This window comes from Anoplopoma fimbria, chromosome 6, assembly GCF_027596085.1.
Source record: "Anoplopoma fimbria isolate UVic2021 breed Golden Eagle Sablefish chromosome 6, Afim_UVic_2022, whole genome shotgun sequence".
NCBI classification, from domain to species: Eukaryota; Metazoa; Chordata; class Actinopteri; order Perciformes; family Anoplopomatidae; genus Anoplopoma; species Anoplopoma fimbria.
Window position 1 is genome coordinate 24016911 of NC_072454.1, and position 27211 is coordinate 24044121.

The window sequence follows — 27211 nt, forward strand, 5'->3', positions numbered from 1 at the left end:
ACTTGTGAATCCACGGTGTCTACACTCACACACACCCTACACGTCAAGCCTACACCCTCTCTCTCTCTCTCTCTCTCTCTCTCATTTTTTTTATTTGCTTAGCCATGAGTCCTCTGCTGTCATAATTTCACCATAAGCCTGACGTATGCTGCCACAAAAATTGACATTTGTGTCTTGGCTGATTGACGTGCAGCATCAAATGCCTTTTCTCTGAAGGCAACACACATAAACAAACATATTCGAGCAAGCGCTATAGAGAGATATGGCTCAACATCCTGAAAATGTTCCCCCCCAGCAAAAGGCCTTTGATGTATTGATAGCGGCAAACGCCATGGCGAGGAGAGGGGTGGAGGCAGAAGGGGGGTTTGGGAGCACTGAACCTTAAATGCATCAAATTGATTCCTTCCGTTCCCCAGCGGAGTATACATTGTCCACTTTAAAGAGCTAACAAAGAAAATGCCTTAAGGATCAGAAGTGCTTGTTCAGCATTTGGTTGGTTTTGGAAAGATGTATGAAGGTTTTTAATACTTTTGCTATGGAAACATCTTGTTGGATTTCATACGAAAATGCCCCATGACTGTCCTTTTGAATCCGTTTTTGTAGAGACAAAAGTTGAAGAAACTGCTTTCCTCATCTGAGGTAAACCTTCAAATCCAGAATGATGTCCAGTAGCCTACTTATTCATCAGATATGGGATGGATAATATCCATCTCCTAGCTGTTAATCGTGTTTAATCTCTTCTCAGTGGGCTCTCTGACCTCTTTTTATGGTGTCTCTTTGCGCACGCGGCGATGTGGGCTGCTGTGCGGACATGACTTGCAGGCATGTCCGTACTATCCAGTGGCGGGGGGTAAATCGGCGTGCTATATCAACGTCCCTGCGAACCGAGCCCCCCCAGCAGCCCTAACTCCTCATTAATTAGATGAATGCATTTAGAGGGTGGGTTTTTGAGCCCGCAGGGTTGACTCCATGCAGCTGCTTAAACAACATGACAGTTGACAGACTGAAGGCGTGTGAGGTCTTAAAATCATTTTTTTCTACAGGTGAGATTGTTATAATTGGGTGTTCTGCCTGAATATCACTCCACTAGTATCAAGATCTGATTTAAAGAAATATAACATCATTTTGGGAAATTAAATTCTTTGCTCCAGTGCGTTAAAGCTGACTTTGGGGCAGTGCAACAAGCACAACATTGTCACAAGTGATATAATGTGTGAGCAAACGGTTGCATATTTACATCTTTATAGATACAGAGCACCATTACCATTCCAGTCTGGTTTCCGGATACCTGATGAATGCAAGTCACATATTCACTCTCCTTTTGGTTCTGTTTTGCTCTCCACCACATCCTAAGGGAAATATCTCGCTCTTAAGCCTCTAAATGCTCCACGTTTTTCACTAGCTTGTTGCTAACTTTATCCGTCTGCAGTTTGGCGCTGGACAGATAGCGTATCAGAGCTTTTTTTTCTGAAAATAGCTGCATGCTACATGCGCTTGAAAATAATAACTGAACCAAAACAGAGCTTTTGTAGAGCTGAGGCGACCTACAGAGTTGAGTGGTTTATGTCAGGGTTCATGGTCTTGTGACCGATTGCTAATATAAATGCAATGATAAGTACAACTTTAAATAAGAACCAATACAATTTTAATCTCTGATTTCAGTACAGAGATAAGTCTAGGACTGTGGCTAGCTTAGTTTAGCTAAAAGACTGGAAAATATACAGTGTTTTAAATCATTAGATTGTTTAAACATTGATATTGTTTTTTGTGTCTGTGACTTCAAATGAGGAATAAACTAATGTCTTACACCACAGCTGAGATCAAAGACGGTGAAATGAACGGCGTCTATGCTAACCAGCTGCATTGTTTTGATCAATCTGTGGTAATCCATAATTTACCCTGTTATTATTAGTGATTTGCTGGGAACCCCAAACCAGTAAAAATCGAAACACATCCAGACAAACTGCTCGTACCCTGCACACTAAACACTTGCAAAACACATCCGCACCCAATCACATATCCAATTACGAACTTGCTTCCCTAATTTGTCACACGCTGTGAAGAGAGCCCAGCTGAATCTGTATGTGTGTGTGTGTGTGTGTTGTATGTGAGTTTGCTGCATTGTAAAGGGTCATTCCCTGTCCATGCGCTGTAGCAAACGGGTCAGTGCGTCTCCTGGGTGAGCTGGACCAAAGTCTGCTGCTTCCTGACCTGAGGCTGCATGTCTGCACAGGACAGCGGGTGGTGCAGTGACCTCAGATCGCGGCTCAGCTAGGCGAGAGGAAACAAAGGCACAAGTATGTCGGAGTCTGACCTGAGCTCTAGTCACACTAGGCTGCATTGAGACCCGGTCCTGGATTTAGAATTCCTCATCTTTAGCCCCATGTAGAGGCTCTCCGTATTTATCCCTCAGGCACTGTGCACAGGCAGACTTGTTTTTATCAGCTGTATGGTATTTCAGCGATTTGTATTCCTTTCATTATCTTCTTCTTAAACATAACTGATTTATGCATTACATAAAGGGCAGAGCAGCAGAAAGCTAGAGTTCGCATAACATGAAATGGTAACCCAAATGTCATGAGTGATTACTGACAAATTTCTAAGTTTTTAGAGAAGATCCTACACGCTCAGTTGCCCGTGTTCTTAAAGCTCCACTCAGCAATCTTTTCTAACTAATGTTGAATAAAATGAATCCCTGTAAGATGAAAGGGTCACTTGTAGTGTTGATCCCAATGAGACTTAAACATTGTCTACTTATGGCCGTGTATGCGACAACAGGAGCCACACTGGATCTGTTCAGCTGCAGCACTGTACTGTACTCACAGCCTTATACGCGGTCTGGAAGCGCAAACGATTCTGTGTGTTGCAGTTACACCTGGAATCTGTTTCTGTGGTCAGTGTAGGCATATGTAACGTACTACTTTCCTGAAATACACAGCGGTTAGACGACTGAGAAATGCGACGACAGGAAAGCACAGGTGCTTCAATTTCAGGTCAACCCAGTCGCCTGAATTTTTGGGGGGAATTGGGTTGAATGTCGACGTTTTTGAACCAAAAATATGTTTCATAAATCCTTTTGATATTATCTTTGTATCACAATTGCAGAAACGTACAGTCAAAGTTGGTGAAACGGTTGATTAGGTTTAAGCAACAAAATTGGGCTGATGTTGGAAAAAAGATTATGATTTGTGTTGAAAAAATGTTAACACAGTAACTAGTGTCTTTTGTAACGTTACATACCAAGTGTTATGGAACAAACGGAGAGTCAACTTTTACTTTTGGAAGTCCAGTATTTGATTGAGCTATACTCGTTATTATATCACATAACTTTCAATAATTTATCACATGTGCGTCCACATTCAACGTATCCTGTGGTTTGCAGAGACGTACAATGCCAACTTTCCAGTTCCTGGTATTGTGCGTGCTGGCTCACCATCAGGATATCAGGGCTTACTGGGTCACTTGAACAGAGCCATTTTTGTTATTAGCCTGCCCTATGACAAGTCAAAATGTCTGCTATGAAAAGGACTATTGTACTATTCCTGACCAGCGAGGAAAGGTTAGGAAAATGGCAGGAAGTGAGTCAGACATTAGACCCGTCTGATTTCTCAGAAATTGGTGGACTAAACCAGGAATATTAAAGGGGTCAGCATACTCACTTCTCTGATTCATTTAAAGATTTCTCTTATATAAGGATTAGTTTTTTGTTTCAGTAATTGTTTTTCATTTCATTATATAAAAATGGACGTAAGAGACATAATATCAAAATCACTACACAGAATAGGAATCAAGAAAGTGGCCGGCCACAAAAGGTTTTCTAAGAAACGACAAAATGGGTGTTTGTTCTTTGAAGCGAACAATAAAATGTGTGGGTTGGAACATCATTTTTGTAGGAGGCATACAGTGTAATTACACTAAAATTCAAACTATATAGTGGGGAAGCAAATCTATTTATGAACCCCCCCTTAGAAAAATGACACAAAAAAACGATGCAATTTCTACATTTCTCTTGTGTAAAGAAGCACATAATTCAACGTGCTAAGGAGTTTTGGCAAGAAAAATACCCTGAGGGTTTTCATGAAGCAACACATTTTTCTTTCTAATAATGTGCTTCTATAAATGAGTGAAATGTGATAATTGTATCAAGTCACTTCTACATGAAATGTGTTAATGTGCTGCACATATCTTTTGTGCGTCAGATGTTCACATACTGTAGTTTTCTGACCATTTATTCCTTTTTTTAAGATGGTGGACGAATAGAAAGAATATCCTGTACCTGGGACTTTATTTCAGAGAATTCCACTTTTTTGTTTCAAAAAACTAGCTCCATCTTTTCAGGAAAGTGTTTCCTATTAGAAATAATGGGAGTTCTCGTATTACTACAGGCACAAAGCCCACCTGCTGCTTTTTATCCTTCACTGAACCAACCTGCTCCATCTCAGAGACATTCTGACAGCAGTCTAATTTCTCGTGCGTGCTATGACAAACATTCAAAATGTTTGTCATAGCACGCATAAGAATCATGAACTGTTTAGCTAATGAACGGCTATACTGATGATCCAACTTTCATGTGGTGACATGTTTTCCTCCACTTGGTTCTGCAACAGTAGCTCATCACTTCAACAGGAGCTGTACGCCAACATCACAAAGTGTGAAGTTGAATAATTTTTCTCACTTCATTCTATCAAAGGGTTTGGTGAGGATAGTGCCTGAACTATGAGCTAGAGAAGCTAAATTCCAATTTTTTTCATGGAATCTTTGGTCACACATCTATCAATCAATCAATCAATCAATCAATCAATCAATCAATCAATCAATCAATCAATCAATCAATCAATCAATCAATCTATCTATCTATCTATCTATCTATCTATCTATCTATCTATCTATCTATCTATCTATCTATCTATCTATCTATCTATCCACCACTCATTTCCACCTACACAGATTATCTGATATTTTGAACATGTTGCAAAACATATTTAGCCATGGCAACGCTGGTGTGCAGAATGGATTGCCATACCATTGTGTACAGACATCCATGTCACACACTTGAAGTTACGTATCGACACCAGATTGGGATTCAAATTTGGCCCACTTTCATCAAATCCTTTTCGTCGTCTCTAATCTGTAAGTGCTTTGTATTAACTTGTCAATAAACATAACCATTCGTGCATAACAATGAGTTCAACATTTCGAAAGTTTGTTGCAGCACGTCAACTTTTCTTAATGTCCCCATCCAGGCTGTGATTGTTCGTTCATGAAAGGGGACATTTATGAGCGTTGTTTCAACGAAAGGCACCCAAAAAAGCTAAATAACCATTCATGCAAACTCAAACCTCCATAATCTTATCCCTATTGTCCTCTGTCTTACCGTTTCTACTTTAAAACCTTGACTATGAATTGAAACTGGGCTGCTCTCTGCTGCCAGCGCCTTCAGGCTCACTAGGCTGAGATGATTGACTGGTAACAGCGGCAAATTAATAATTTGTCATGTTATAATTGGCTGCATCCGCTTCAAGGGTCTTCTTTTTCTCTTTTTTTTGTGTTTGTTTCACTGTCTCTCTACTCTCCACTATTTCTCAAATGTCTCAGGAAAGGGCCCATGTAAAGTTAGCATGGACCGGTCCAAAAGTAATTGGCTGGGAGATAAATTGACAGTTGTAATGCCCAACAGCAGTGGGCAGACAGCCTTGGCCAGTCATTCAACAGCAAAAATATGTATATTTTGCATTGCATTGGCCCCAATTATCAAGCAGCCCATCGGGAAAACTCTGGGTGCTCCAGAAGGCCAGTCAGTTTGTCCAATACTTTGGTTTATGACTAAATACTTTCAACACGAATGACATTCTCATAAGCTTCAGCGGTCCTTGGTGTTTAGAGCTAATTGGCAAATGATAGCATAAATAATGCAAACTTAAACCTGTTCATCAGCATGTTAGCATTGTCATTTTTCACACTGACGTAAGCATTTAGCTTAAAGTAGCACTGTGCCTAAGTACAGACTCAAACAGCTTGCATCGCATCGCTGTAGACCTGTTTAACCTGTCCTCATAGAAATATTGAATCCAATGTTTACCAAATGTGAACAACCCTGAGAAAAGTCATCCACTTATCTCACTTAATTATTTCAGTTATTTCAGTTTTTATATACAAAACCCTTTAGGTTGCTAAATGCTTGCGGTCATGGCTAAATTGCCATTATTTTAGCCGTAATCGGTGCAGCATTGACTAATATGACAGCTAAGGTGATTTGGCATCGGGCACTGAATTTGATGGATTTAAATGATACAAGAATTAGAACCTGCAGGTCCCTCTTCCCCGCCTCTAGGGGACTGCTTTTTGCGGAATTAGAACGGGAGTCAGCTTCGGAGAGATGGACCGTTTCTGCTGTAGCAACTTGAATTCACCAAGCACAAATCCAAACATTCCTCCTGGCATTTCCTCCTGGCTGTAGTCTCCTATAGCGGCGGGGAGCAGGGACCAAGGGCTGCTGCTGGCCACCAGCCCACTTTTGCGTTCATTTTGTTTAACCAATATAATGTAAGTATGGAAACATGGTAAAATTAGCAAGCTTATGTTAGCTACTTAATTAGCTACATGCTAAATTAGTAAAATAAAAAAAACCTCTAATCCTTAATTTACAAACACTTATCACAGGGTAGGAAAACACATAGCTTTCTCCTGTTAATCAGTCATTAATACTGATTCACCAGGTTCTGTAATGTGCTGATAACGCTACACTGTGGTTACTAAAGAAGTAAAACCCAAAGACGCTGTGGGGTGAAGCGAGGATGGGGACTGATTAGTGGGCGTTCAAACATTCTTTTATTTCATAACGTAGATTAGTCCCAAGCGGTTGAGTCGATCTCAGAATTGTCCTTGCAAGATAAAACAGTAGATGATGTTTTGCTGTAGCAACTCAAATATGGCCAGCAGGAGCCCTAGCATCTCCGCCCCCTAGCGGCAGGGACCCAGTGCTGCCTGCTGGCTACCAGCACACATTGATCCGCTCATTATCAACCATTAACTGCCAATTTTTTATAAATTCGTAAAGAAATATCAATATGACCATCAGCATTGATGTGTTTGTTCACATACAGTTACATCCTATAGTTCATAGATAAATACAGTTTATTTAATGAATTTAAAGCCTTCCCAGTATATCCTTAGTATTCTTCAACAGTTAGCACTATTAGCACTGTCTTCATTTTGATGCAGTCACATGATATAATCATTTCTTTAAACCAGCATATTTTCATCACTTTGGGGCCACAGGAACAAGCTTTATCAAACAGCTGCCTCTTTACACATCCAGCAGACACAGAGCAACACTGCTCTTTTCACAGCAGACATTTTGACTTAGTCATATTTGGAGTAGATAATACAATTGATGATGCCTGGGTGCATTTGTGGATGCTGGCTCACTGTCACTCTTTTGTGGCCTACTTTGACACACTTCATAGAAGAGAGCCATCGATGTTATTGTCTTCAATGAAAAGTCATGTTTCTGCTCAAACAACACACATAAGACCAATATTCACTCTCCCTTTTGCTCGGTTGATGTACACCGTTTTTTTTAATAGAAGTATCTTTCTCTTTAGGTGCTAAATGCTTCATTCGTGTTCTCCAGCTAGTCGCTGACTTTTTTTGTTGGTGGTCACTAAAGCTACCCCTCTAAAACCAACACACAGACAGTTGATCCATTATTAATATAAAATATTGTTTATCGCAGCTGTAAATGACCAACTTTAGAATGAAAAAGTTTGAGGATTGTTAGTTGTGCTCTCTCTTGTAGATCAATTAATTCCATGATTCTGACTGCAGCCTCTTTGAGCGTTTGAGCATGTTGCCTTTGTGAAGGGAGAACCCGTGAATGGGCCCCTGGGGGAGCCTGTTGTGAACAAAAAATGACGGTTCCTGTCTGGTGTTCGCCAGCCTCTAATGTCTCCGTCCATTCATCCAGAAGAAAACCAACATGCATCACTTCCTACTATAAAGTGACAGTGAATGGAACAGGGACAGAGAGAGGAGTGATAAAGGGGAGGAGGAAGGAACTGAGGGGAGTACTGTTCCCTGTCCGGGTTCCTGCACGGGTCAGTGCATCTGACATGTGAATGCACACCTGACACATGTGTGCCAGGTCTCGCTTTCTTTCTTGGGTTTTCACTATTTTTCCTATACTTAATGTTTTCAAGAATTTGTGATTTGTTCAATAAGCCTGCCTTATTATTCTTATTAGACAATATCTTTCCCATCTTATCTTTTCTCCTACACTCTTAGACATAAAGGTGCTAACTAGAACCATATAGGGTTCCTCGACTTGTCCTTTGAGACCCCCTTTTGGAAGAACCTTTTATGAAGGTTCCACCTGGATCCACCTGGAACCTTTACATTTATTTTTTCAGGGGGCTCTACCAAAACTCAACACAGGGGGTTATACCTAAAACCATCTGTGAAAGGTTCCACCCAGAACCCTCTCTCGAGGTTCTGTTCAGAACCTTTCCACCTTCTAAGGATGCTAACAAAAACCTACCCATAGGGTTCTACCAAGTAAACTTTTATATTCCAAGGGTTTAATCCAGAACCCACCTAGGGGATTCCACCCAGAACCATTTTAAATACCCAGGATATCATCTAGAACCCACCCAGCTTGGTCGTTCCCTTTTAATACTCGTGCTTTTAACAATCCTTGAAGAACTCATTTTTCCAAAGCAATTGGTTCAGGAAGAACCCATTGGGAACCCTTTTTTCTGGGAGTGCACATTATACCTCTTTTACCTTGACCTGTCCTTGCCTTCCTTTCCCTGTAGGATGCTTTTGAAGTGCTGGCGGAGAGCTATGAATTCAACGAGATGGAGGGTCCGTGCCTGGCCTTCCGTAGAGCTGCATCTGTGCTGAAGAGTCTGCCCCAGGCTGTGCGATGCCTGGGGGAAACTCAGGACCTGCCCTGCCTGGGAGAACACACTAAGGCAGTCATGGAGGTAAGGCCCATAGTCTGCTTGCAGAGTCTAGCTGACAGCCAATCCATCTGTATTATGTGTTGAGACTAGCAGTCGCATGAAACAACAGGGGTCCATACAAGTTCTTTGTTTTTTTTGGGCAACATAGCTTGTGAATGCAAATGCTCTCAAATTTCCAAACAAAGAGAGTTTTGAGATCAGTCTGCGCATTCAAACAATAGATATGCATTGTTTACTGTAATGGATTACCCCTCTGACCAAGCACCTTTCAGGTATCTTGAACTTGATTTTCATAATACATTTTCATAATTTCAGGGATTTAATTAATGAGCTAATGAACGTTTGATGTAACAGTGAAGTATGACCTTAACCCATGACCCATTGTATTAAGTGCGACAATACTGAGAGAACTGACTAAGTCTGGTATCAGTTAGTATTAGTATCAATTAAAGATATTATGAGCTTGAGGATTTCAACTTTGTGCTCCTTCCGGAAAGGGGGCCAGTAATAGTCAGCTTAGATTCACAACAAGTTACTGTGGTAACCAAAAGTCCCAGTAGAAATGTGTCAAAACATATCAACTTCATTATGTTCTAAATCACAACTTGTTTTTATATTGACAATGTTCTCTCAGGCTGGCTGACTTTTAATTCGTTGATCCTACTAACAAGTATTTTCTGTGTGGCCAAAGCCTTTGTCTGTGCCAAAGCTTAGCAAAGCCAGAGCTCCACTGTTGTCCGAAAATAATTAGAAACACATCAATGAGCCACACTGTTGCATTGTGTGTTCATTCAATATGAGGAAACACAGGCACTGCAGTTTATTTTAAGTCAACCAAACACACACCTTCCTGCTACTGTAAATACCTAACATATGTACAAATGTGGACTAATCCGCAGCTGAAAATAATCCCTAAGAACTGCACTTTTAAAAACAGTGCCTAGCAGGAAATTAGCAAGTTTTTAAAGATGTATGTCTTTATTTAGAACCAGTAGGCTTGGGGTTGTGACCTTTGACCTCTGATCTAAGTAAACATTCCTGAGATATGGCATTCTAGAGAATTGCACAAGCGGAAAGACACGTGGCCTTACAGAAGGATCTAATGTAAAGGCTGAAATCCATTATGAAAGCTCACATGGAACAATGTACATCAAGGGACAGCATGTCATAAATTCTGGTGTACACCCAGCCATTATCATCCAAGCCGATCATCATCGGTTGAAACATCATCACCATCATTAGCCCCCAATTTGATACGGCTCATCAACAGCTGACTCATCGGGAGCATTTCACATTTTGATGTCATGAGAGATTAAAAAAAAGAAAAGAAAGTCAGCTGCTCTCCTTGACCTTGTCTTCTTTTCACAGAGTGAGTATTTCATACTTTTTCCATCAACTTCTGTGTAGATTGTGTTAGTGCGCTGTCAAGAAGAATGTAGCTGAACTTTCTTCCTCTTAACAATGCCGATCCGACAAATACATGTATGCTCTCAGGTGACACCAAAGTGGAATTTCATCTTGCAAGAACACATTATTGAAGGCAAAAAAAAAAGAAAAAAGATTATTATCTTTTCGAAAGATATCAAAAATAGTTTTGAAATTTCAAGTCTTAGACAGACACGTTCACATAACACACGCTCACACATGAGCACACACACTGACAGGCATCACGCCGATTTATCTCGTCTTTGGAAAAAAGAAAAAAAAATAGTCTTCTCGGGTCACTTGGCAATCATCCCCTCACCTACAGTCGTGCTCAGGGCAGAAATCACGGCAAGTTGTCAGGGAAAGTGTCGAGAAATGTTTGCTCGGAGAGAACGCCGAGTCCCTGTAGGAGGAATGGGTTGCAGCTCGGCAGTCCAACTCTCTGACACATTAAACCTAACAGACACATGGCGGGGTCTCAGAGCAAGTTTCAAAATCTGTCAAATCTGTCAGCGCTGAGGCGGATTCATTAAACAAAATAACATAAACGTCCCAGGAGACTAAATTAGACTGCCTGTGAATGACCTCTCCCTGTTGTTGTTCTTACATGATTCAGACGTGCACCCAGCGGTGAGGGCTTTTTTTATTCTTCTTCTTCCGCTAGGTTCTCTCTTTGAATAGATCGAGGCTCAAAACAAGAAATATGACATGACACGAAAAAAACCCAAAGTGAAACCAAACAGAGTGAAAACAAAACGCCTGACGTGTCTGTGAACATCGGAATGACAATCTTGTCAGCAGCGACTGAATTGCTCCGAAGTAGGGGGGGTAAAAAGATATAAACCTACTGACATGAAAGTCTGGGAGCACCGAGGCAGAGTTGGGGAGGAATAGTCAGTACAAGTGTGTGTGTGTGTGTGTTAGAGACGTTGTGCATTTAAAGAAGTGTGTTCCCCCCAAAGCAGGGAGTGTGTAAGAAGCATTATCCTTGCGTCTGAGGGTTGGCCTTAGCTGGAGGGTTGAAAAGCAGTGGTGGACGGGTGGATGCATCATTGAGCAGTGAAGGCTGCTTTAAAACTGCACTGCACTCACACTGTGGTACACAAGTTCACCGGGCCATTGATACTAGACGTCATCCCTCCATGGGCAAGTTTAACATGCGCACAGATACGTCTTGTAAAACACAGAAACACACACTCATTTTCGACGCCAAAACGACTTTTACAGTCATCCCATCGGAAGACGGCTGATACTAACCAGATAGCCGCCGCCTCATTTTATGACCTCGCATAAATGGAGACAGTTAAAAACGCGACCAGCAAATTAGTCGTGCTCTGCCGAGACAATTAAATGCAGGACAAACAATGGAAGCAAAAAGTGGGAAAATAATACCTTGGGCTTTTTTTATGAGCGCCATAAACAGTGGTATTAATCCCAGGTTTCACAACAACAAAGTCGTTATTTCTTAAAAAGGAATGGAAATGAGGGCACGAGGAGCCCCCCTGATCTAAGCGGAAACTTTTTCACAAATGAGCCATTTGAGGCCATTTGTTAATTGCTGATGGAACGGAAACCAGGGGAGCAGCATGCTGATGCTGATGGCGAGAGCATTTTTTTTTCTTTTAATGATATTATCCGCCTTTTATATTTTTTGCAGGAGGTCCTTCAATGTGGCCACTCGTTTGAAGTCGAAAAAATCCTCTCTGATGAAAGGTATCAAACACTTAAGGTCAGTACATGAAAAAAAAAACAAATCCATCGTTAGTTTTGCTTCCCTCATTTATGGTGCTTTGAAATTGCTATGAACATGATTTGCATTTGCTATCTCTTAAGGATGTTGAGCTCTTCGAAACTTTGAATGCTCCCCCCCCTCATTCCTCCCCAACCCCCACCCCTTGAGAAGAGCCTGTCATTTCAGAGCATGTCTTCTTGATTACGTCCTTACCTCGTTTCCTGCCAGCTGTTCACAAGTGTGTTTGGGGTTGGACCCAAGACGGCTGACAAGTGGTACCGCAGAGGGCTGCGCTCATTCAGCGACATTCTGGCAGACCGCGACATTCATTTCAACCAGATGCAGCAAAATGGTACATCAACATCTCAGCACTTCCACTCTGCCACTCCACAAATTACAGACTGAAGATTACAACTCGAGTTTGCTTCCAAGAGACAGGGGTGTCATTTGTGATTTTTCTTTTTTTTGGGCCTTTTTTTGGTCCCATAGGAGGCTCCTTATGCGAGTTGTGGCTGTAGTGTTTTCTCTAAAGTGAGATGAGATGTGACCAGGGAGTTTACAGTGAAAACACAATGGGAAAGGCAACAGGGGTGTTTTTTAATAAAAATCAATGAACAGTGACTGCGAAAGAGGAACGCTTGCTGTGGAATTCCCATGAGCCCTCATCAATCAGCCGGGCAGAGAGAGGGCCATCCAAGCAAAGACTATGAGAGGTCGCTGACTTCCAGTGGGAGAGTTATTTATGATTTGTTTCAAATGTTAGAGGTATTTGTAAAGGAAGATTTTGGTTGAAATTTCTGTAAGGGGATTGTGTAATATTGACTTTAGTGGCTCAGTGTTAAGGAACCAAACTGTTATACAGAACAGAATATGAGGTTCAAATATTAGCTTTTTGATGGTTGGTCATTAGCAGTCTTAGTCATATAAATGTAATTCTGTCAGAATGAAGACCTCGTGTTGAGTCACTCGTGAGAGATCATGATATAATTGCTAGAGATGGACGAGATGGAAAAAATGAGCTTGAGGGATGTAAGAAATATGATATATTTTGAGACTCGTTAGCAGCATGTCTCTGGGAGGGCAATATTGGTCTGTCAGTTAGTGAAACACTCTAGTCCAAACTGAAATATCTCAACAACTATTGGATGGATAGCCATTTTGTACAGACATTCGTGGTTTCCAGAGGATGTGGCCTAATAAACTCCCTATAATTCATCAGTTTGTTCATAACTGCTTACCACTGTTACCATCTTAGGATAGCATGTTGGCTAACATTAGCTAATTAGCTAATTAGGTGATGATGATGATGATGATGATGATATCAGACTAACGTTATCTGGTCATAAACCAAAGTGTTAGACTACGCAGTATTTGAACCTCATTACAGCACTAGTTCACAAGTTTAGAAAGACTGTAATAGTCCTGATTCATCCAATAGTTGTTGAGAACATTCACTCAATGAACCACAAATGTCCATCTCATAGAGGAAAGGTCAGGGGTCAGTTAACCATGAATGTCTAAACATTTTTTTCTCTGGTAATCCATCGAATCGTTGTTGAGATAATTCAAGTGGTGGATCGACCAACACATTGACATTGCCATCACTAGAGCCATGTCACCACTGAAGGAAGTGCAGCACAAGAAGTTACAGTTTAGAGCGTATCTGCAGTGGTTATTCTCTGAGGTGAATGCAATGCTCAAATCTGGAAGAAATGGCTGACTGAACGGGAATGCAGAAGCATCCAGACATGTAGATAGCATCAGCCTCAAATGTTGTCGGTAACAGAAATCCCACAGAGCATTTAAAGTACGTGGTTAAATGTCTCAAAGGGAAGCAGCTTTTCATTTGTCTACATCCTCCACTGCTCAGGATGTTGCTGGATACATATACTGTAGCCCTGCATGAGGCGGTAATTCACAACATTATATTACACCGCTCGCAGGTTCCCATTCAGTTAGAAACTCCATCCGATGATGTATTAGGCCGACAGACATCTTCATCAAACTGGTCGTAATCCATCATTCGGAACACTGCAGTCTCCGCTCCGTGCCGAGAAATAATGCTTGTTTTTGACAAGGGAAATGTGTTTGAACCCTGATCTCTCCACTGTATTCTGTAAATCTTAAAAGAGCGGAAACATGAATTGTTTTAATATATTATATTGCGTAGGAGACAGAAATATCATTAAGGATTTTGTTATTAATTGACGTTGGAGCTCCGTCTGTACTAAGGGAAGAAATGGGGAAGGGAAGTTTGTGTTTATGTGGCGCAGAAAAAAAGAGAAAATACAAAGTGAGATGCATGAAATCAACAAGATACCCATCAATCCATCAATCATAATATCAGCCTAGTATCTACACTGGCTGTAATCCTCTTGTGTCTGCAGCAGGCGTGCACCGCTAGTCGCCCTCCATCAGCCGGCGGAACACATCACATTTTGCTTTACTTTTAATTCGCCCTGACTCGCCACTTCTCCGGAGCAAATGTCTGTGATTGATGGCTGGCTCCCAGACTAATAACCACGTGGTCTCGTCCCCACAGGTTTCCTGCATTATGGAGACATATCCAGGGCTGTCAGTAAAGCAGAGGCCCGGTCCCTGAGCAACATTATCGACGGAACTGCCCGTGCGATCACACCGGCCGCCATACTAGCACTGACAGGTGGCTTTCGCAGGTACATGACTCGTCTCAATACGGAGCAGCACTTCATATCTTACATTTATTCTTGTTTTCCACTGGTGATTGGAATGCAAGTATATTACAAAAGTTTCAAGAGGTCTGCTTGAGTTTACCTCCTTATGAATAACTGCTGGCACACAGTCACAGTGTGTGTTTTCAAAGTGTCAGAGCTGCTGGCGCCTCAATGCACCCTGCAGCTGCAGTGAATTAGTTGATCAATTGTGTAGACGTGACAACACTGCACATCTCTTTGCTCATAAAAAAACTGACATTCCCCGACATGGTATTGCATTTACATTAAGATGTTGAAATGCATTACGCTGCCAATATCAGAGTGCACGTTGAGTGCCCTTGCAAAGCTACCTACTGAGTGCAACTATTTGCTCTCCTACCCTCCTTCCACCGCCACCTCTTTCTGTTGTATTTTTTTTATGTGCGGCACTTTGTGCCTGAGTAAGCGCGGAGCACTCTGCTCCGTGGTGTTGTAAAAATCCAGCCGTAACCAGTGGCGTGTGTGGTAAATAATTCAAAAGCAGTCTGGCAGGGAGGACAGGCGCTTGCCTCTCAACAGGGGTGACAGAGCTGCCGCAGCTTAGCTGATGGTATTTAATAGTGCCCGCTACAAACATAACATGTCTCTAAAAATCCTGTGAAAGTTCCCCCTTTTCTCTATTCGCAGCGAACGACGACCTCTGTGCAGTTAGCAATGGACGTGAGTCATAAGCTGTGTCTCATTCCATTCTACATAGTAATTTAGTTTTGTACTTACAGTATATGCTGACCTTTACATTATACTGTTTTTTGCAGTAAGTACGTACTGAAAAATAGTGCTGCCGGACGTTAAACTGCAACTGCGTTTAATGCTGATGTGTTCTTTAATTTGAAATCAAAAGGAAATCTAAATTAGCATTACCAGTTGGCAACGACTCATTACTGTGTGTAATAAATGTATTATTATTACTACGGCAGTATTTTGCTGATATAAACACTGAGGCAACATCTCCACAGATATAAGTTGGACAGCACTGTATGTATGAATGATTAAATGAGACAGGACAGAAATGCTAATAAACAGCAGCCTCTTTAATGTTTATGGGTTGAGCAGCCATCTTGGATTTTGAGGTTGGTGGGGTTCACTTGACTTTGCGATACAGAAATTTGACTTCAGGTGGCATTCCAGTCAAAATGTCAAAATGTATTACTGTCCAGGGACACAGTCATAAAGCCTGCAAACCGACTCGATAATGTGCATTATGCAGCAATATTTACCTTAAGTTTACCTCTAGCTAACTTTATAGCCACCATATGCTACTGGTCATACAAGACAACTTACTGGGTAGCAGTGAAACTCCTGAATGTAATGAAGAGGAATATTGTGTTTTCTCAAACATTACTTGCTTTAACACCTGGACCGTGGTATATATTGGATCTGTCTCAGTGGTTGTAGGTCCACAGCTTTTTTTAAGCAAAGAATATCCAATATCTCTAATCTCCAAAACAATGAATGACAGCTGGAATGATAACTGATTATGTAAATAACTGCTCCTCAAGGGGATGATGTGGTAAAAGAGATGGGAAAAACGATTAGAGCATCATGCATAGTTAACATCAAGAATGAAGGGGAGGAACGGTGCAGGATTTATGGGCCAGGAGTCTGCTGCAAAGCGTAAAGGGGCCTGTAAGGGAGCTTTTATGGCTTCAAACTCAGGGAGATGATAACTTCATCTCGTATTTGGTGCAGGCTTGGGGAGAATTATGTGAGAACTAATTGGAATCACACAGAGCTATAATTGAAGAAAGATGACTTGTACATTATCATTGGGTAAGTAAGTAATTTACCTTTATCTCGCCGAAAAAGCAGAATCTCCAGACGTGGTTTTAAACACAGCGGGAGGCGCTATAAGGCCTATTACGCCAAAATACTTCATATGCTCTCGAAGATGCCAGCAGCACCACTAATAACCCACTAATTCTCTCCTGTGTAACATATTTAAAAAAATTTCCCTTCCAAAGTCCTGTCAAAGCTCGATTTAATTACCTATAATTTCCAGCGTGATGTGGAGTCTCTTATTAGCTTCATCTTTCCAGCCGATAGCCCTTGTCAAAAAAAATTGGAAAACCACACATATCATATACCTCTTTAAAGAGATGCCTTCTGCTCCGACACATCTTTCATCTCTGGATAACGTACACAAAGAAAATAACTCAGCTCCCAAAAGTTCCACGAAATAAGTGCCGTGCTCCAGTAAACTCAAGCTGTCATCCACTTCAGAGGGACACAGCGTGGCAGGGATTTGTTGACGCCGCTGACATTAGCCTTATTGAAAGGACAGCTGTGGAAGGCGGGTGACAAGTCTTAAAGTGGTTTTGTTTGGGGGGAGGATTAAAAATAGATTAGACTTAGAAATACAGCTTGTACCACCACTGCGTGTGGAAAGGCTCACACAGTGTCAGCGGAATGTGTGTTTATTTCGGCGTGAAGCCAGCAAGTCCTCCGCCGTGGATCTTATTTAACATCAGATTGTCTGGATTATGACTCAAAGTGACACTAATAAGGGGTCCAATGGTGTCTGCTCTCAGATCCTCAAACAGGGGCTGAGTCCCGCTGCATTGTTTCCCTCTAACAACAACTGAGATAAATAACCCTTATCAGTTTAGTTCAGAGTGTCATGATTTTTATAAACAACTCTATTATCAGCTCGGACGGGGAAAGAGCAAAACGAGCTGTCTGATCATGAGGTATAACCCAAGTACGCTTTGCACTTTGTGCTTTTTCTTGTTTTTATGTCATGTCTTCCTGCTTATCACCTCGTTTTTCTGTGTTAGCAAGACTCTTAAAGGGACAGTTCACCCCAAAATCAAAGTATATACTTTTCCTGTTACATATAGTATGTTTTTTTCAATCAATTGAGATTGTTTTAGTGTGAGCTGCCCAGTGTTGGAGCTATTGCCCAAGTGGATATCTGCCTTCTCTCCAATATAATGGGACTATGTGACACTGAAAAGCTTATGGTGCTCAAAGGTCATGATCTCTTTCCAGAAATCATGGCCTCAAGATTATCTAAAAAAACAACAACACAGCTACTAGTGGACGTGATACGGTTGGCGGGTATAGTATGGTGGAAAGAAAATAGTTCCTACATGAAACTGCACACAGCCAGGTCTGTGGATTATCTTGAATAACAAGGTCATCATGGTTTCTGTAGACATATTGCTGTAGAATTTTTTCAAATGTATTTTTTTTACAGCACACAGCACCACAAGCCGAGTGTCATATATTCATTATATCGGAGAGAATACAGATATCTCTACGGCCAATATTTCCAACACTTACCAACTCACAGCAAACAATCTAGATTGATAAATAGCACTACAGGTAAGAGGGTGATATATGATTTTTAGATTTTGGGCGGAACTGTCCCTTTAAGAAAGCAAGTGCGATACAAGGTGAAACCTGTTTCATTGCCCTGACCAGCCACTTTTGACTGCCGCCCAACTTTCCTCACCGCAAATAAATGCATCCTGTGAAAATTTCCAGCAGCAGCAACACTTCATACATCTGTATTATTTATACATGTCGCCGTGTCGTCCACACAAAATTTGTATATAACTATGTATATTTTATGGGCTTTGTGCTGAAGGAATTAATAATTTAGCATTTCCCCTCACGCAATAAAATAGTAGACCGGCTAAATTCAAGCGCTCCACTCTTTTGTTGCACTTAATTTAAAGGAACACTGGCGGTGTTACCGTGCACAGTGTGTTAACGGCACCATCAAAGCTAATAGTTTCAGCCCAACCTTCCTAGCCATATCTCCCGCTGAGCAGGAGTGGATGCCCTCATGCTAAATAAAAACAGTGTTCTGAAGGTGCACCATTAGAGGCAAAGAAGAAGAAAAAACAACCTCTCTGCCGGAGAGAATGTATCTATTATTCCGCTGACTGCGGTTGAATCTGCACAGACCCGACATATACTAATGCTCCGTTGCGATCAGGAAAGAGGAATGTAATGCCACGGCGTCTTCCCCTTAAATAAACCCCAATTCCCATGTTTACCATGCCATGATAAGATCTGCTTCTTTTAAGCTCTGATTGGAAGTAAACTCAATTTATGCTGATGATCTCTCCCGCTTTGTTTTTTTTGCGATTCACGGCACACATTTATGCAGTGCACTCGAGTGAGTTTTGCCAGCGCAGCAGAGGCTTGCGGGTGAGATTTCACTTAACAACTTGAGAGCACTGCACAAGCTGGAAGTGTTGTGGAATCTCAACCTCGCCAATTAAGTGTTAGAGGGTTCTGAGGAAAATTGCTCCGTCAGCAGATGGAAATCTGTGATGCAGTCTCAAATAGCTGTGTCCTAGCAGTCATCTCATTAAAGAAGTGTCCACTTTTTCACATAAAGGCCGACATGAATACCACTGAAACACAAGTGAGCACTCCCAGGTTTTCTATTATTTTAGAAAAAGAATGAATTACATACGGTCACAGTGCAAATTAAATGACTGAGACTGAAGCAGCATCTGCTGAGTGTACCTGCAAGCCAGCCACTCACCCTATTATATTGCCATCGGGGGTACATGCTCTCTGCCACTAACGCTAACCATTAACATTATCATGCCTTGTGGAGCTCTAATGGCTGTTTTCTTATACCTCCTTGCTCCCAGAATTAGCCGCGGTGACCTTTAGAAGCTTTTCCACACGCCATTTGCGCCCTCTTTTAGCGTCCCTCGCACTCGCTGCCATCACTCATCTGTTAGAGGCGACAAGGGGAGATCAAACACAAAGTCGTGCTGCAGCTGAGGCTTCTTTGCAGCCACATTAGCGTGCACCGCTGTTCTTTTTAATTTTGCCGTGTTAGTGTCCTATGATTTTGCATATTGTTTATCAAAAGGTTTGTGAGTGTGTGTGAGTCAGCAGTGTTGGGTAATGGTCAGTTTGATATGATGCCTGGCCAACCTGAGCAGATCGCAGCCTGGCAGGGGGAAGCTTCAGTCTTTTGAGGGGCAACTTCAGCACTCGTGCACTCACGTTCTCATTGTCTCGACTGTCGAACAAGGTGCAATGTGAGCTTGTTGCCAACCGTTTTTGTAGTTGGAGTGGGCTTCAGTAATAATAGAACAAATCAGCTCCTCTCTAAAGACCTCCAAAGCACAACTATAGAAGTATAAATATGCCTTCAAGGACAGGGAATGTCCCATCAGCAGAAAATGTTTAAACTCCTGTCAGAAATAGAGCGGACATTTAACTGTTTCTCCGTGGTGATTTGACATTTATAAAAGAAAATGACGATTGTTTTTAGTTGTTATGGTGACAAAAAAAGTCAGCTTCGGAGACGGATGGCTGGCCACCAGCCTGCTGTTCTGCACATTTACTGTAACCAGTGTAGCATAAGAGCATGGTGGAATTAGCAAGCTAGCTTTCTAAACAGCTAGCTGGTTTCAGGACTTAAGGAGATGAACAAAAGAAAAGTTATTGGGGCAGCCAGCAGCAAGCTTCCAGCAGGTCTGCACCTGAAGCTTCAACTCCAACCATGAACTCCCCTTGAGGCAGAGATGTGGACTCAAGTTTGCAACTTGGACTTGAATCACACTTGAATTTGCACACACAATGACTTGAGACTAGTCCTAAAAAAAACTTGAGACCCGACTTGTACTGGACTTTTGTGAACAAGCTTTATTTTATTTCGATTTTTTTGGCGCATTACCATTTATGACAATTATTATCATGCGTAACCTTACATGACAGGCAGCAGATGATAGAACACCCGAATTTCCCCCATGGGGATCAATAAAGGAATATCTATCTATCTATTAAGCAGGAAGCTTCTCCTACAGACAAACCAAGTGCATAATCAATTAAGACAATTAAATAACATTTTTATTAAAACCATAATTACTTCTAAATAATTATTCTAATTGTCCTAAGACAGATATATTAACAAGATTGTTTAGGATACTTAAATGATTATTCCCTGAAACAATGAACCCCTCTCTGTCCCCTACTCAAATGGTACAGTCTGAGTATGATAAGGCCCATTGGAGAATTTAATTTCCTTTTTGGCAGTTTGGACCCATGACCAGCAGGTATTATTGATGGGAGCTCATGCAACAAACATTTGGTTGATTAAATTTGCAAACTGTATAACCAAAATAAGTTGTATTAATAAATGAACCAAGTTGTTCATACAGAAATGACCAGAAATGACATATGTTAGCCAGATAGCGTGGTAAACCCGCATGTGTTTATTATGCTAGCATATCTAGCCACAGAGCTGTATTAGCCTTGGTTACAACACTTAACAACACAACTAGGACTAAACATCTTTTGTGCTTGCAGGATATAATAAATAATAAAACATGATAACAAATAAAATGAAGAAACTAGAATATATCTGGCCAGTGTGCAACCTGCTCTAATAGGGCACAGGTTAGCACTGTCACGTTTTACATATACATTTACATTGCAGGTCCCCTTTGTTCTCGTTAAAATGTAAAAAACATCAATAGAAAACTGCACTAGCTGTCAGGCTAACCGCTAACACGGTAGCCAGCTGGGAACATATCAGCAGTAGTCAATTTCAATAGCTAGCTAGTTACTAGCTAGCTAACTTGCTTGCTAACAGATAGTTAGGCTATTTGCTATCGTGACGATGAGTTTAAGAGTTCTTTTGTGGAGCAGTTTCTACGCCGGCAAGAGGAGGTTGAATACAAGTAAACTGTACAACAACAAAAACAAGTACATGTTAGCATAGCAATACATTTAAACTAAAGTACAAGGTAGCACAGATCAACAGAACAACAACTCCGGATCTTAGAAACTGGGAGCCTCCCGATATGACTGTGGTGGCAAATTCACACAGCGCTAAACCTACTTATTTGACTTTCAGAATAAGACTTTGATAACCAAATGTCCCGGGTTTACATTTCACTCTGCCTCACATGCTCTTATAGTATTGTCCTCAAAGAAGTCACAACATGAATTCAAAAGAGATCAACAAATCTCAACCCTGATACCATAAACAGGCTTTAACTGCTCCACTGTGAGACTACTGATATAGTCAGACATCAATCATATCAAGCTGCATCTCTCTCCTGAATAATAGAAGTGATACTGATGTCTTGTCACTGATTCAGTACATTGAGTTCAGAGAGAAGCTTTTATTTTGCAGTTTGTGTACGATCTTATGCACATGCAGGGGTTCTCTGCTGAGCTTTTCATTGTATCTGTTCCTGCCTGATAATCACTTAATAATCACTTCCACTACGGTCCAGTTGTGCTGACGGAGTAAATGCATTGTGTCAGCGCAGCCAGCCTCCATATGGGTCTGTTTTATGACACTGATCCAAGCAGAAGATGATGATTCTCATAAAAGTTAAAGCTCTGACAGCTGAGGCAACAATAAAAGGGAGCTTTCACACTTAACAACTTAAGACACATTACTTGTTGGAATACTGAAAAAAAGTAAATGCCATTAGTATGGTCTGTGCTTTTAATAGCTCTGCCTGCCACCTTCCCTCTTCATCAGTTAAGGGCTGTGACTAAAAGATAATTCTGTTCATTATCTCCTGCACACAGTGAATGAGTAACGGTGCTATGTTTTTATCTCCAGGGGGAAGGAGTTTGGTCATGATGTAGACTTTATCGTGACCACACCTGAGCTGGGGATGGAGGAGAGTCTGCTATGCAAAATTATTGCTGAACTGAAAAAGAAGGTATGTTGTTTCCCTATTTTTTGCAATTAAGGGACGTAATGAGGTTGATCATCATTCGTGAATGAATTAAATAGAATGGAAATTAATATCTAATTAACTGGCACTATTGGATTGAATCCAAATCACTAAATAAGAATCCTGTATAGATTTAAGACAGGATAAGGTAAAAAGAAGGACACAATTATAGAATAAACAGAACACTTCGGTAGGAGTCCAGAACACTGTTTGAACATTCTGAAATTTTAGATAAATTATTGAGCTGGTTTGGAGTTTCAAAGAAGGGAAACTTTGGGGTAAATCCTGCCATATGTGTTTCCAGTGCTTCAATGGAGATTAACATACATTAGTTGTCACCAAGTATTCTCTTCTGCTGCGTAGCTAACTGATCTAGCTGCCAAAGATAACGCTAGCTTGCTTGTACGTGACCCGATTAAATTGAAGAGGGAAGTAGGTAATATGGAGGACAGTCAGTATATTCAATAATTACGTACACTGGGAAGATTTTTACATACATTTGACAAAAACGTGCATAATCAGATATGATTTCTACATGGCATGAATACCACTAACTCTAGGACACATATTTTTCAATGAAAATTAAGTTTTTTGGCCCCAAAACATTTTTGTTCAGTAAAGTCTTTTTTATAAAACTATAAAAAGTGGTCCAAGGTTCTGATTTAGTTGCCTTTAATGGAACGAGATTGGGGAAAGGTGAGTGAATCAGGTAAGAGAGAAATGGTACAATTTAGCAAGTCACTTTAAGAACTTTTAGCTGGGCTTTCAAGGACCAGCGGCTGCTCTTGAGGCCCCTTAATGGAAAATGGATCCCTCAATGCAGAAAGGAGGAGCAAAAAGGAGACGATGGATCTGGAGGAGAGACAGACAGATGGCGTCTGATTAAAGCAAAGGGAAACGAGAGCTGTGAGAAACTGTCTGCGTGAGAGACAACACAGTGGTAGACAATGTTAATGGCAGCTTATGTTTACTTGCACGTAATGGTTTAATTATTGGCTGTACTCAAATGATGACAATTATTTGCTGCTTGTATCGCAGTAATGTGACAAATATCAGAGCGCTCCAGAGGTGTCAGATTAAAACGCAGTGCATGTAAACACATTTACCTAATTACACTAAACTGAGGTCTTAATCACAATTGTGCAAGCAGAAGTCCAGCGTGTTCATTTTTACACCCACCACATTTAGCTCGTCCAGCTTTCCGGCTTTATAAGAATAGATGAGAACAGCAATTTCAATATCAGCACCGTTTGCATTTAAACCAAAGGGAAAAATCTGAAGTTTAAAAATATTTGTTGTGTAAGAGGAGGAAATAGCGAAGTCACTTTAATGTCTGCAAGTTCAGTTACACAATCATCGATTGAATGTGCAGTTAGATAGCTGGCAAGCATGAATCAGAAGCAAAGATTTCAATGTTTTGCTTTAAAAAGAAAAAGTTAGTGGTTGTTTTTCATCCATAATGACCACACCATTTGAGATTCTTGAAGATCAGCAGACTTTCAAGCAGTGGTTCTTTTTCTCTCGTGCCCCCTTTGCAGGTGAAGAAATTTCACACTACCAATCCATGCACATGTTTATCCCATTTTATTTTACCCATTACTGGTTTGAGGAAAATATCTAAAGGAGCCGAGTGGAATTTTATTAGATTATCTTTAACAAAAATGTGAAATTTATGTTTCTACATTAGTTTCTTTTGTGAAAATTAGGAAAGCAAGTGTAACGGTGCACATTTTGATGCTTAAAGGTCACTATGACCTCACAAGTCCCATTTTGGGCTGTAACTAAATAATTTATATACTAATTAAATGTCTAATAGGATAAAATCATGACGTGATGACATTTTAGACAGACATGGATATAAACTGCAAGGTGGTTGGTTGGCCTGCGACATACAAGGCGTTGTTTTACTTACATATTGAAGACAAAAGGCTCTTCTGCTGTAATTCTGTATTGAGGGTGAACTGGAGAGCAAAAAAAGGTTTTCACTGACGTGTTTGCTTGAGGTCCATCACCAGCTTTTCTCTTCCTCCGTGTCAAATTGTCTCTTCTTTACTTTACATTGCTAGAAAATAATTTATTTTATTTTGAAAAGTTTTGTCACAGCACAACATTTCGAAAAGCACTGTTGGAACTAATAACATTAACGATGGTTTCTGTTCCAGTAATTATTGCAATGCAATGCAGCAAAAAATAATTAGTTACACCTGTGTTTGATAAGTACAAAAGTCTACTCAGGTCAACTATAGTTAACTCATCATAACAATCGGTTATCTGAAAGTGCATCGACAGAACCAGGGCTGTTTTTGAGACACAAAGTTTTCACAGGACAGTGAGGTGACATTGACACATTCCTCATCTATAAACTGGCCATGAAGCATGAACCTTAGCAGAGCGATTATACTATTAAAAACTTTCACCACAGTAACTTCATTGTAAAACCAACAAATGTAAAATCCTTTCTCATAGTGTTTAAAACCACTCTGCAGTGTTGTGACATCTAATAAGCCTTTAGTCTCATTCCTCTGTCACTCTAACTGGACTTGCAACACGTCCCCACCAATACGGCTCACTGGCGTCTAGACAGCTGTATTGATTCAAACACAAGCGTAGCTGTTCAATCAGATGGTCATCTGAAGATGCTGAAATGTCCCCTGTTTATACAGGACTTTAAAAATCAACTTGCACAGAAAAGAACTGTAGATTTTACTCTGCATTATTACATTGCGTCCCACCCTTTGTGTGGATCCCTGCGTGGTTGGGAGATCATTGTACACATTGCATTCTGTATTGCATTAAGATGGATTATTATGTATACTTATTTAGTTTAAAGTCTAAAACCAATCCTCTAAGATAACAAACAGAGCTGCTAAAATGTCTGTATTAGTAAAGTCCCTATTACTGTGACATAGACAGTTGATCTCTTTCCACTCAACATGACGAACAAGTTACAGCACAACTAGATTTGAATACCTATGTGGAATACACTTCCTGTAAGTCGCTTTGGATAAAAGCGTCTGCTAAATGACTGTAATGTAATGTAATGTAATGTAGATTTCCAAAGGCAAATGCAAATGAGTTATGAGCAACATAACTCATTTCCAAAGGATGTACAGCACATGATGTTCTGTGAAGAAAAAAAAAGGGAGGGAGAGGACTTGTCAACAAAGTTTCCTCCCTCAGATAAACGCGTAGCTGGAAGGAGTCATGATAGGAGACAAGTGTTTGATGAAGAGCAGGGCCGCGCAGTCTAGTCTCGGCTTCTTTTTTTTGTCATGACAGGATTTAAAAATAAATCCCTCCGTCCCTCCATCCGTCCACACCTCCGCATGCCTCCGCTCCTTCCCTGCTCCAACCCTGACGATAATTACCACCCACTCAACGCACGCCTATCGCCGGGCAGCTCTCGCCTCTCGCAGCCACTCAACGTTCACTGTAGGTGAAGCGGGGACGAGGTGAGGGTGCGAACTCGGGTGTGAATGTGCAGGGGGACAAGGAGGTAAGATGGACGCGAGAGACGGGGCAGGGCAGGTGTTTAAAAGGCTTCAGGACACGACCGGAAAGCTTTCCTCTCCGCAAGCTGGACGGAACAGGGGTGCAGAGGAGACGCGTCCGCAGGGACGAGGACACAAGAGACAATGATTAAGTGGCGGAAGCAGAGGTTGACTCTGAGTCGCGTAACCTTGTCATCTGCAATCAAGCCCCCTGGGGTGGAGCCCACGTGTCTTCACTCAGGCCTAATATCACAGACAGTCCCTGAAACCCCCCTCTCCACCCCCTCCACCCAGCCTGCAGGGAGTTAAAAATACATCTATCTAGAAACGTCCTTGTAAAAACAGGTTCATCATTTTTTTTCTCCCCCCTTCCTTCTCCTCCCCCTCCTGCTGATATTCTGAAAGCATAACTTGGGGGCAGAGGCAAGGTCAGCCACCAAGCTTCTGTGGCAGACAGATGAGATTCAGCTTGGCCCTGGTAATTGCGACTGAGAGCGGGAGAGGGCCATGTTTCATCCTCCGCCCATCTATCACCGCTGTCTCTAAATACTGTATAAGTGCTGCTTTCTGAAGGATGAGCCTCCCCCCCCCCCTCGTTGTTCTGCATCTGGAGCGAGTCGACGCAGTCAGGGAGCGGAGAGTTTTTCCGCTTGAATAAAAATCCGAGCAGCAGCGGCCACTTTGACTGACACTGAGAGGAAACACGCGCACACAAACCCACGGACCCGCTGCGCTTTAATTTCAGCAATCAGTCCCTTTCATTCTGCCGGAGCTGCGAAATCAAAGCGGAAGCGCGGTTCAAACGGCCCGGTGGCTAACGCGCGCTAATCTGCGACTCGGAGGCAGGGTTTTTGAAGTCTCTCTCTCGCTCTCTCTGTGAGTGAGAGAGATTGCGAGATGAGATCAGAGCCCCTTCGCGTCCATGTAAACGGTCCTCTGCACGGATGCAGGAGGCCATGGACGCTCATCGCTCCCCATCAAATAAAGAGCAAATAATCTAAAAGAAATCTTTTTTTTATCACAATTTCAAAAGTCATGTTCACTTTACTCTTTATTATTTTTTCCCCCAGCGCTCAGAGGCGAAGCTTTTGGGGGAAAGATTATCTTCCTGCTGTCCTCCTCTGTAATTCCCTCTGTAAACAGTTCTGGTGGAATAAGCTTACTCTCAGATGCTCGCTGACATTACCTGCTG

At 41.4% G+C, this 27211-nt stretch overlaps 1 protein-coding gene across 1 annotated transcript in view; it reads left to right on the forward strand.

Moving 5' to 3' along the window:
- Window positions 1-27211, forward strand: part of dntt (deoxynucleotidyltransferase, terminal) — a 72232-nt gene that overhangs the window by 14462 nt on the left and 30559 nt on the right. Inside the window, exons 4-8 of the mRNA XM_054600627.1 lie at window positions 8814-8984; window positions 12046-12117; window positions 12349-12472; window positions 14663-14795; window positions 22411-22513. Of these exons, the coding sequence (XP_054456602.1) occupies window positions 8814-8984; window positions 12046-12117; window positions 12349-12472; window positions 14663-14795; window positions 22411-22513 (603 nt within the window). The remainder of the gene's footprint in view (window positions 1-8813; window positions 8985-12045; window positions 12118-12348; window positions 12473-14662; window positions 14796-22410; window positions 22514-27211) is intronic.